Source organism: Ursus maritimus, unplaced genomic scaffold (assembly GCF_017311325.1).
Source record: "Ursus maritimus isolate PB19 unplaced genomic scaffold, ASM1731132v1 scaffold_2, whole genome shotgun sequence".
In the NCBI taxonomy this organism is placed as follows: Eukaryota; Metazoa; Chordata; class Mammalia; order Carnivora; family Ursidae; genus Ursus; species Ursus maritimus.
In genome coordinates, this window is record NW_024424452.1 from 7,356,574 (window position 1) to 7,368,319 (window position 11,746).

Here is an 11,746-nt window from a genome sequence, read left to right on the forward strand (position 1 = left end):
TATATATATATATATATATATATATATATATATATATATATTTATGAATATTATTCAGCCATTTAGAAAAAGGAAATCCTACTGTTTGTGACCACATGGATGGACCTTAAGGGCATCGTGCTAAGTGAAATAGAGAAAGACAAATGCCAGAAGATCTCACCTCGATAATGAATAACTTTTTAAAAATGAAGTATATATGCTGAATAATTTTTGTAAAGATTTCACCTCTACGTGGAAAAATTGGATATTATTTCTGATGACTGCATGCGAATCCACATTATTCGAAAATAAAAAGTTAAAAGAAAAAACAGGGGCACCTGGGTGGCACAGCGGTTAGGGGTCTGCCTTCGGCTCCGGGCGTGATCCCGGCATTGCGGGATCGAGCCCCACGTCGGGCTCTTCTGCTGTGAGCCTGCTTCTTCCTCTCCCACTCCCCCTGCTTGTGTTCCCTCTCTTGCTGGCTGTCTCTCTCTGTCAAATAAATAAATAAAATCTTTTTTAAAAAATAAAAAGAAAAATAATAAAAGAAAAAAGAGGACTGTGTTAAAACATCCGCAACTCATATCCCAGAAAGGGTTAACACCCTTGCTATATAAAGAGCTTCTAGATATCAATAAGAAATAATAATAAAAACAAGAGTGTCTATAGCACACAATACGTGGCAAGTACTGTTCTAAGTTTTTTCCGTGCATTAATTCATTCGATCCTCACAACATCCCGACATTACCTCCGTTTTTGCAGCTGAGGTGACTGAGACACAGAGGGGTTAAGCAACTTGCCCAAGGTCATATACCTAGTAAGTGGTAGAGCCAGGACTCAAAACCTGGTAGTCTGGCTCCAGAGGGCAGGCTCTTAAACTCTATTTTGAACTCTAGAAAAGACCCAAAACCCAGCTGGAAAACTATCAGAGCATATAAACAATAAAGGGAAAATAGCTGGGTCTTACACTTGGAGGCAGAGAGAGAAAGCCAGCAAAGGGTGCTACGGACCCCTGCATCCTGGGAACCAGCCTTCTCAGGGCCTCAGCAGCCCCAGCTTGAGCCAGCCACAGCCACACCTCAGTTGTGCACTCCTCCTTCAACCCAAAACACCAGGCCTGTCTTGCAAAACCTGCCCCTCTACAGCCACTCACCCCGGGAGGCACTGAGGGAAAGGGAAACAGGCAGAAGGCCATGACTCAGCTATCACAGGGACGCAGACCCGGGCATCCCCAGTGAGGTGGGCAGACAGGTGTGGGGCAGGTGGGCTCCGCTTTTGAACCAAAGAGGACCGAGAAGGGAAGAGGAGATCCCTCCCCTTGGTCCATGTCCCCCTTGGAGAGCTTAACAGGCTATCTCCCCAGTACCCCAGAACGACCCGAGGAGCAGACAGGCAGCTCCAGCGAGAGGCAGAGAGCATTACCAGCCCTGCGATGGACACGATCTCTCCCTCTAGTCAGTCTCGGTCTTGCCACTCCTGAGGGAGAAAACGGGACCAAGTCAAGATATAGCCACAGATACCCGCACGTCTGTGTACCTGTCTGCGCATCCAAGAAGAACCGAGGCTAAAGCCTTCATGCCCGGGGCCAGCCCCCGGGGAGGCTCAGTCGGCGCTGGCTCTCCTCCCCCAGCGCTCAGATAAGAGAGCCGAAGAGGAGGGAGTGATGTGGGTCAAAAAAGACCCGGTGTCCGGGCCTGAGACTTTGTTTCTGGGTTCAAAGGCTTAAACAAAGAATGTCTTACCTGGTTCGACTCTCTTCGTGGCCGCTTTGGGCTGTAAGGAGGCAGGGTTGAGGGGAGTTAAAGGCACCATGTGTCCCCAACCCTGAAGACTACGTGGTAGATCAAGGGAGCACAGGACTCGAACCAGAACCCCCGGAGGCTGGCAGGGAGCAGAGCAACTGTTTGCTTCAACCCAGTATCTTATTTGAAGAGCCCAAGGCCCAGTGAAGGAAGGTGACTGGCCCAAGTCCCACAGCGGAGAGACAGCAATATTGAGTCCAGAACCAAGGGCTTTTTGACTCTCTGTCCAGTGCCCTTCCTGCTACTCGCTGAACATGGCATTCTTCCTTGGTCACTTCCAAAATGGCGAGGCATCCAAGACCCAGCTGGTCGGAGTGTGCTTCCCACACACTACAGGAATGTTTACTTTGTTTTAGTCCTGTTTTAGGCCACGGGGATAGTAACTGTACACGGTAAATCGGAACCATTATCATAATAACAGCAGCTAACATTTGTTGAGTCCTTGTGCTGTACTAAGCATCCTTTCCTTCACACTCATGACAACCCTGTGACACTTTCCCCATTTTACAGATGGGGAAACCAAGGCTCAGAGGTTAGCTGATTTAGTCAGGTCATCAGGGAGAGGGTTCGTGAAGACGTGGTGATTTCGTACAGAGTCCAGACCAGCAAAGGAGCCCACAGTGCCAAGCCCTGACAGAAGGGAAGTTAGACAAAGGGAATGGTATGGATTTTTTTCCAAGAAGGGTGGAAACCTATTGGAAGGTTTCAGCAGGGGTAGGACATGTTTTGCTGTGTGGTGGAGCCAGACAAAAGATTTGAAATTTTCAGACCATCAGATGATGATGGGGCGGGGGGGAGCAAGGGCATCTGGGAACAGCACTCTCACGTGGCTCCCCACATTCCTAGGGCCCCTCTTTGAAAATAGAGGACGACTCTGGTCCCAACTCAGCCCACCCATAGCCCTACCACTTTTGCCTCATGGAGTCGAGCAGCTTTGGGGAAGAAGTGCCTGAGGTCTGGGGATGGGAGAGGAGGGTGTCCAAGGTGGCAGTTTTTCACAAGACTGTCATTAGGAGGCAGATTTTTGTGGGGGTCACTCTGTCCTCCACTTCTTTCTACCAGGAGAGGGCTGGGGTGAGTAAGCATCCTTCCCTGCAAATTACTACTACTACTTATGCTTCCCTCCCAGTTGGAAAGTTCCTCCCCAGGCCCCAGCACAGGTCTTCCCCAGGGCTCTGGGCTGGATTACTTAGGATGGGGAGAAGGAGGCCACCTGGGTGCACTGAGACATCTAGGAAAAGCAAGTTCTCTGGACTTCTCTTCCATCCTGCTCCTTTCTCTCCTGCAAGTCTCCATTCCTCTGCTTGGCCAACCCCAGCCAGGACTCCATCATGTCTGGGGAGGAAGAGAGTGGTGGGAGGTGCCAACAGCTCCCTTGGCTGCTGGCTGAACTCACCTTCTTCCTTTCCTCCCCTCCCACTCCCAAGATGCTAAAGAAGCCAAAGAAAAATGAGGGCAGTATTCCTTCCCACAAGCCCACAGCCTCAAGCCTGGATTGGCTCCTGGGCCTGTAGCTACTTGCAAGCCTCTTTACCAGCGACCCTCACTGAAACCTTAATGTCCCCAATTGCAAGAGGAGCCTGTCTCTAAGGACTTGGAGGGGCTGATCTTGAATCTCACCCAGGGACACAGACCCGGCACCAATGCCACTGGGCCCCAGAATGGTTCCCGGCACACAGGCAGAGGTGAGGAATACTTGGTGATCGAAAGCCCCAGAAATGAGCCACTGTGAATCAGCTTGTTCTGAGGACCCACCTGAACAGGACTTGACTTCATGCTAAACTCAAGACACATTCCCAGCGAAGCCACTTCGTGTACCAAACGCCTGCCCTGTAACGTGTGTGTGTGTGTAACATGTGTGTTACGTGGCCGGTGTGAGCTAGACTCATCAGGTGCATCACTGAAAGCTGCATGACTTATTAAACATGACGTTTCTGTCCCTTGGTTTTCTCCTTCAAAAAATGGAAACAATACTTCATCACAAATCTGTTGTGAGAATTACTTAGAACGAGGCTTAAAAGTAGTCACGGTAGCTTAATAAGAGTGGCTGGTATTCCTGTGGCTGGCAAGGTTGGGGTGCGGGGGACAGCTAACGGGCTCGGGGTAGCAGAGCTATAGGGCTGGGCAGCCTGCTGCAGTTCCGGAATTTTGGGAAAGGCAACCCAGATTCCCAGCAAGGGCGCCTAACTTTTCCAGAACAGAGCGGGTGGGGAGGGGGTTCTGGGGGGGGCGAGTAGTTTGCTGACTTTTCTAGGGAATTGGCTGCGTCCAGCAATCCGTCCCCTTTGCTCCTCACTACCCCCAGCTTTGCTCACGCCCACCACCTGCTCGCTAGTCACACTAGCTCCGCGAGCAAAACCCAGCGGCTCGGCCAACCGCACCCTCCCTCCTCCTCCCCCTCTCCCGCTTCCCCGGGGCCTGTGCTGGCATCCCGTCCTCCTTCCCCACTGCACCCAGAAGCCCTGTGAACACTGAAATTTCCCAATTTTGCACTCTTGCGAAACAGCCCTGCTTCTCATCGGGGAGCCACCTCTGCGCCTTCGTGGGGCCGCGCAAGCGGGCGTACTAAGTCCGCGAGGGGACCTGCGGCTCCACGGTCTCCCCTCGTGTTCCCCCCCCCCACCCCCTCGTGTTGCCTCCCCCCACCCACGCCCCAGGAGCCAGGCCGACACCCTCACGAGCAGCAGGACGCTCGGCCCTCGGGCGCGGACGCGCGGACGCTGCCCCAGGCCCCGCCTCCCCGGCTCCCCCGCCCCCGGCGCCTCCCGGAACCCTGGGAGGTGTAGTTTTCGGCCGCTCTCGGCAGGGGTGCGGCCAACAGGGCCTGCGAGCCTTCCCCACCGATGCGTGTCCGGCTGCCGCTGCGTCAGTCTTCAGACCCCCTGACCTCGCTATGGGGGAGCCCCAGAGCGCCAGAGGGGCGGGGCGCGTAGTGTCCCGCGGGTCTCGTTCGCTGCAGGGCCCTGGAAAAGTCCCTTAACCTCTGCAAAACGCCCCGTCTTTGTAGGATTGCCAGGGAGAGCCGGGGATCAGGACCTGAGAGGCGCCTCGTGTCTTCAGTAAAGGGGAGTTGCTGGCCTGGCAGAGCTGCCAAAGGCAATCAGCCCCTGAAAGTGGGTTTGGGCCCCAGGGGGCCCTGGACGTGGGGATCGCCCCCCCCCCCCAGCCCTCAAGTTACTCCCACACATATTTGGGCCAGCCCCTGAGGCGCCCCTCCCTGCCCCACCCGAGTTCCCCTCATTGCCTCTGGCTAGCCACAACACACTCTAGGGTTACTCAGAAATATCTGATATTTATTTCCCAACATTTTGATAATTTCTTTTTTTTACAAATTGAATAAAAAGAATGAAGGGGAATAAGTGGGACCCCAGGCCCGGACTTGGGCTCCCGATGAGAGGTGACAGTATGAAAACTTCTCCTCACCCACAACTCCTGGCCTGCTGCCCTAACCTCTCCTATCAACCTTACCTAAGAGTGAGGAGGGGCTTTTTGGAGGATGTGGGTTTCCCCCCTAGAGGGGACTCCGGGCATCCTGTTTCAGGCCCTGAGCTGAGTCAGGTTGGGGGCCAGTGTGGGCCCTGATGTGGCGCCGCCTCCGCCTCTCCTGTCTGCGGGCTAGTTGTCGTAGCTGTTTGCGGATGGCCCACAGTACCAGGTACACTTCCCGCAGCATCTCAGCCTCCGGCGTCTCCAGGGGGGACCCAGACTTCATCTGGGAGGAAATGGAGGTAGAACTCACAGAGGACTAGGAGAGAGAGAGAGAAGATGTGCACATGTAAATAGCTTGGTCCAGGGAGAAATCGCTGGTGCAAACCATTGCCAGATGAACAGCAAAGGCTTGTCCAGTGCCACCGCCTCCTTCAGGAAGCCTTCCTGGGCTGCATTAGGTGTTCTTTGTCTCTACCCTTGTGTTTGCCTGAAAATTTGGCATGTCATACTCTCTTTGTTCTGCAGACCTGTTTTCAACACTGGAATTCGAGCTCCTGAATGACACGCACCATGTCTCACCCATCTTTGAGTCCTCGCTAGGGTTTCATGGAGATTGTGTTAAAATGAAGGGCAAGGTCGGGGTGCCTGGGTGGCTCGGTCCGTTAAGACTTCAGCTCAGGACATAATCCCAGGGTTCCGGGATCAAGCCCCATGTGGGGCTCCCTGCTCAGTGGGGAGTCTGCTTGTCCCCTCTCTCTGTGTGCTTGCTCTCTCTCTCAAATAAATAAATAAATAAATAAATAAATAAATAAATAAATCTTAAAAAAGAAAAGAAGAAGAAGGCCAGAATGGCCCCCTGACCTCCATCTCCAGTCCAGAGCTCCCTCCTCACCTCCAGGCCTGTATATCCCACTGCTTCCTAGATATCTCCATGCAAATGTCCCACCGACATCTCATCTTGTCCCAATGCCCTCAACTCACCACTTGCCCCCCTAAGTCTGCTCTTGCTCTTTTACTCTCCATCCCAGTGCATGGCTCCATCCTGCTCTGACTCCTGTCTCTCCCTCCCCCTTCACCGTCATCCAAGCAACAGGCTGGTGCAATTCTAACTCTTAAATACGCTGCCTCTCCTCTTGTCCTTTTCTGACCCGCCCATCACAGGGCACCAAGTGAACCTTATTCTTAGTGCTGTAATAATTCATTCAAGGCCGAAATAAGTTGGTTTGGTAGTGATCTAGACACTTCCCTTTTTAAAATTACATTTTTGACTTTGAGATTAATTGTAGTCATATGCAGTTGTGAGAAATACTAGAGTCCTCGTATTCCCCCCAGTAGGAAAATCTTGCGAAACTACAGTATAGTATCATAGCCAGGATACTGACAGCAATACAGTCCACCGATCTTACTCACATCTCCCCCTTTGCTTGTACTCAGTTGTGTGTATGGGAAATTCTACCCAATTTTATCTCACACACGCAGGTTCATGTCACGGACTGTCACAGTTAACACACGAAACATTTCCATCATCACAAGAATTCCTCATGTTGCCCTTTTATAACCAACCTATCTGCTAACCCCCAACCCCTAGTCCCTGGCAATCACTAAACCACTAATCAAGTCTCTATTTCTATAATTTTGTTATTTCAAGAGTGGTATATAATAGAATCATACTATATATATATATATATATATATATATATATATATATATACACACACACATATGTGTATATATATTATTACACATACTATTACACATACTAACACACGTGTATATATATTATACATACTATTACACATACTAATAATATATTTATTATACATACTATATATATAATATATACACGTGTATATATATTATATATACACATATATTTACATATATTACATATATGTGTATATATAACATATATAATATATATGATATCATATATATATATATAGCCTTTGGGGATTGGTTGCTTTCACTCTGCATAATTCCTGAGACTTGTCTAAGTTGTCAGGTACATCAATAATTTGTCTCTTTTTATGGCTGAGAAGTATTCCACGGTATGGACACATTACAGTTTAACCATTCACCCACTGAAGGACATCTGGGTTGGTTTTGGCTATTACAAATAAAGCCGCCCTGAACATTCATGTGGAGGTTTCTGTGTGAACATAAAGTTTCATTTGTCTAGGATAAATGCCAAGAGTATGACTGCTTGGCATATGATGATTGCAGGTTTAGTTTTATAAGAAACTACCAAACTGGGGCGCCTGGGTGGCTCAGCTGGTTAAGCATCGGCCTTGAGCCCAGGTCATGGTGTCGGGGTCCTGCGATCGAGCCCCGTGTCGGGCTCTCCACTCAGCAAGGAGTCTGCTTCTCCCTCTCCCTCTGTGCTCTCTCTCCCTCCCTCTCTCTCTCTCTCTCTCGCTCTCTGAAATAAACAAATTTAAAAAATCTTAAAAAGAAAGAAAGAAAAGAAACTACTAAACTGCTTCCAGAGCGGCCACGCCACAACCTATGAGAGCAGGCGAGCTTTCTAAATCTGTTGTGTCTTACGCCAGTTAGAATGGCAAAAATAGACAAGGCAAGAAACAACAATTGTTGGACAGGATGTGGAGAAAGGGGATCCCTCCTACATTGTTGGTGGGAATGCAAGTTGGTACAGCTACTCTGGAAAACAGTGTGGAGGTCCCTTAAAAAGTTAAAAATTGAGCTACCGTATGATCCAGCCATTGCACTACTGGGTGTTTACCCCAAAGATACAGACGTAGTGAAAAGAAGGGGCACCTGCACCAAAAGCTCCAAATGGTCACGTAGAATGACAGAATTGAAGTAACTTGAGTTCTGTTCGTCTTTATCCTGATCACTGCTCTATCGTGTTCTTTTGAATCCACTGTTCAAACGTAGGAATATGTGTTTCCACAGAGGTGGAGACAAGAACTCTGCGTGAAGCCAGCTCGAATGATTCTGAATTAGGAATGAAACATGAGAGACTATGGACTATGAGAAACAAACTGAGGGCTACAGAGGGGAGGGGGGTGGGGGAATGGGATAGGCCGGTGATGGGTAGTAAGGAGGGCACATATTGCATGGTGCACTGGGTGTTATACACAACTAATGAATCATCGAGCCTTACATCGAAAACCGGGGATGTACTGTATGGTGACTAACATAATATAATAAAAAATCATTATAAAATAAAAAAAAAGAGTTTTATAAGGAAGAAACTTTAAAAATAAAATAAAATAAAATAAAATCTGTTGGTGTCAGTCCTCTGCTCAAATGTCTACAAGGGCTCCCATTGCTCTTAGGGTCAAATCCAAACTCCGCAGATGGCCAACCACTCTGCCTTGTACAAGCTGGCCCTTGGCCCCAGGATTGCCCAAACCCAACACACTGGGCCAGCACCAACCCCCCCACCCGACCCCAGCCCACTTGCTATTCTGTCTTCGTGGAACGATCCCCCTCACTCCCTCCCCAGTCCACTCCACCCCAAGGCAGCGCCAGTCCTTCCGGTGTCAGCTTCACCCTCTCTTCTGCTAGGAAGGCCTTCTTTGACTCCCCAGGTCTGCTTCTCCTCTGGGCTCCCACAGTCCCTGACCTCCCACGTCACACCCCTGACACCCTGAACCAACAATGCTTCTGACCTTGTCTGGAGCTCCCTCAGTCTGGGTCAATCTCATTCACCGTGTCTCCTTGGTTGCCCGCCTCAGGGCCCGAGAGGCACACAAAAACAAATGTCAACCAAGTGGCCGGAGGGGGGGGGATGAGTCATGGGGGATCAGGGAGGGTGGAAGGAGCCCTGGGAAGCAGGGAAGTACGGTGCTGACCTTCCAGGTGCACAGCCGCCAGCCGCTCTGCAGGGCCGAGACCATGAGCGTGGAGACAGACTTGACAGCTGTCCGCGGCAGCTGCAGCAGGGACCGGCCCCCACGCTTCTGCTCTACCTCAGCCTTATCTGTTGATGTGACCAACGTGAAGGGATCAGCCACCTTGGGGGTCTCCTCAGTCTTGGAGATCTTAGCCTCTTCGCAGGGCTCAACCAACTTGAAAGTCTCGATCACCCTGGGAGTCTTCTCGACCTTCACTACACTTTTCTGGGAGTCATGGTGTTCCAAGACGGCTGACTTAGCTTTGTGTTTCCAGAAGAAAACCTGAGCACCGAGACAGGGGGAGGAGAGACAAGAGAGGGGCACGATGGTTGGCAGAAAGGCCAACACAGAGGGGAAGGGGCCGTGAGTGTCCCCGCCTCCTCCCCCAGTGGGTTTCTGTGACCTAGAGGTCACTGACCAAGCGCCTCCAGCCCAGCACAGCAGGAGGAAGGGGTATTCTCTGAAACTCACCCAGCGAGTAATCTTTTGCCAAATCCACCGGAAGAACCTCATTACCACAGCCATTTCTCCCAATACACGAGCACCAAGTAGGGGGCAGGACAAGCATTTGGTACAAAGGGTGGAGGGGAACAGGCTGCAGGCCAGTGGCCACCACCTGAGGGATCTCTCGGGAGCTTCAGGCACAGCCGAGAAGAAAGAAAGAGAGAATCCAGGGGGAAAGCTTTCACCGACGACTCATCCAAAGTCTTTCCTCCCCTCCCTGAGACAGGGAGAGGAGTCAAAGTGGATGAGAACTCAGAGGAAGACAGAGTTCTAGCCCATTGTGAGAACCTGGGTGGCCCTGACCCCAACCCCCGAGGCCCTTCCAGGACCCGCCGAGCCAATCCCTGCGCGCTCAGCCCTTCTTCCCCCAGGTCCAGGGAAGGGACACTAACATTTACTCAGCGCCTGGTACTCACGGGACATTTCCCACCTATGATGTCATGTAATCAGCACCGCAGCCCCCCGGTAGGTATTTCACCCACGAGGAAGCTGAGATGCAGAAAACACAAAGAACCTGCCCAAGGTCATAAATCTGGGGAGCTTTAGGGTGGGAAGTCCAACCTGGGGCGCCCCCAGGATCCCACTCTCCACGGGTCCCCTTTAGTCTGGAGCCAGGGTGCTCTCGGGCGGAGGCTGCTGCTTTCCCCCCTTCCCCACTAGATGGGGTCCTTCTCCCTACCTGCCTCTGCGGGGCCGGGGCGGGAGTCCGGCTGAGGCTTTCAGGGAGGGGCCCCGCTCACCCACAGGGCCGGTCCTCAGCCAGCAGAGGGTGGAAGCCACGGAGGCCGGCCAGGCCTGGCGAGGGCACCGTGTGCCCGGGGAGCCTGGCCCACACCCAGCGCTGAAACAAGGGGCCCATTGAGGGCCCCCAGCCCCGCCCCCAAGCCGCCACCGGGATCCAGCCCGCAGAGGGGACACACTGGGAAGCTGGGGGTGGATCCTGCGCAATCACCAAAGGCCTCATTGTTTCCCTGCCCCCCAGCACGTGGGCTGATGCCCCCCTCCCCCCCCCACTCCCTCTGCCTTGCCTGCCTGCCCCTTCCCAGGACCCAGGCCTCTGACTCCCTTTGGGCCTTGGTGCAGCCCCCCCCCCCAACTCTTTCGACCACTCTAAGCCACATTGCACCTTCCCAATCTGGACAAGCTCTCCAAGGGGGCCCACAGCCTCAGTCTTTCCCCCACAAGTGGAAACGCCACTGCAGGCCCCATCTGGACACAAGCAACGAGATGCCAACCTCCAGATTCAAGTTTCTTCGGATTTTTTAATTATAATTATTATTTTAATAACAACCTGAATCCCAGAACTTGCAGACTGTCCACACTCCCACCCCTGGGCAGAGGAGAGGGAGTACTTTGAGGGAACAAGGTGCGGATGGGGTGTCTGCCAAGGAGACTCCAACCCCCCCAGCCATCTACTGCCAAGGGTCCCAGAACACGGACACCCCGGGAGGGAGGAGGAGGGCCCCACCTAACACCCCATCCTGAAGTCCTCCCTCCTCCTTCAAGGCCTGGGGATGCCACAGCCCAGTCCCTGGGCGCTAGGGGGAGATTGAGGAAGAGTGGGGGGACAGGCCAATTCTGAGCCTTCAGCTCCCATCCCCAAGGACCAGGAGGCATTAAAGCTGCATAGGAAGAGGGGGCAGGCAGCTGGCACGAGGCCTGGCAGCTGTGGCAGCCCCCAAAGGCACATTGTGAGGGAAGGGAGGCTCAGACGGAGGGCCCGTTGGGCGCAGGGGGCCCAAGCCGCGGGACTCCCGAGGAGGGCAGCTGGGCCAGCTGCTCAGGGCTGGCCAGGGCACGCAGCAGTCCATTCTCCTGCTCCAGCGCGGCATTCCGCTCAGCCAGGTCTCGGATCTGCTCCTTCAGCACCTCCACCTCCTCCCGGACCGCAAACATGAGGTGGGACTTCACCAAGTCCTGGGGGCCCGGGGACAGACAAAGAGTCAGGGGTCCCAGGCCACCCCAACCTCATCCCTGCCCAGTGCCTCGAGGGCCTGGGTGTGAGAGATGGCCCTGCTCCCAAATGATGAAGGATCACTGGAGAAGCAGCAAAGCAGGGAAGAGGCGGCGGGGGAGGTGGGGGTTGCGGTGTGCAACGATGCCGGACAGAGACAAGGTCAGGGCTTGAAGACAGAGATGGGGGCCGGGCCAGGGGCCAAGGGAGATCAGGAG

General features: G+C 52.7%; 1 protein-coding gene across 2 annotated transcripts; it reads right to left on the reverse strand.

Moving 5' to 3' along the window:
• Window positions 1-5,053: 5,053 nt before the first annotated feature.
• CUNH7orf61 (chromosome unknown C7orf61 homolog) lies at window positions 5,054-10,455 on the reverse strand. Of its 2 annotated transcripts, XM_008698420.2 has the most exons (3): window positions 9,542-10,434; window positions 9,029-9,352; window positions 5,054-5,526 (listed from the first exon to the last, which is right to left on the reverse strand). In XM_008698420.2, the coding sequence occupies exons 1-3, from the start codon at window positions 9,593-9,595 to the stop codon at window positions 5,293-5,295; spliced, it is 612 nt and encodes a 203-aa protein (XP_008696642.1). In that variant the 5' UTR covers window positions 9,596-10,434; the 3' UTR covers window positions 5,054-5,292. The 2 variants fall into 2 exon arrangements, with proteins under 2 accessions (XP_008696642.1, XP_008696641.1); XM_008698419.2 differs by having other exon boundaries at window positions 9,029-10,455.
• Between the last annotated feature and the right edge of the window lie 1,291 nt (window positions 10,456-11,746).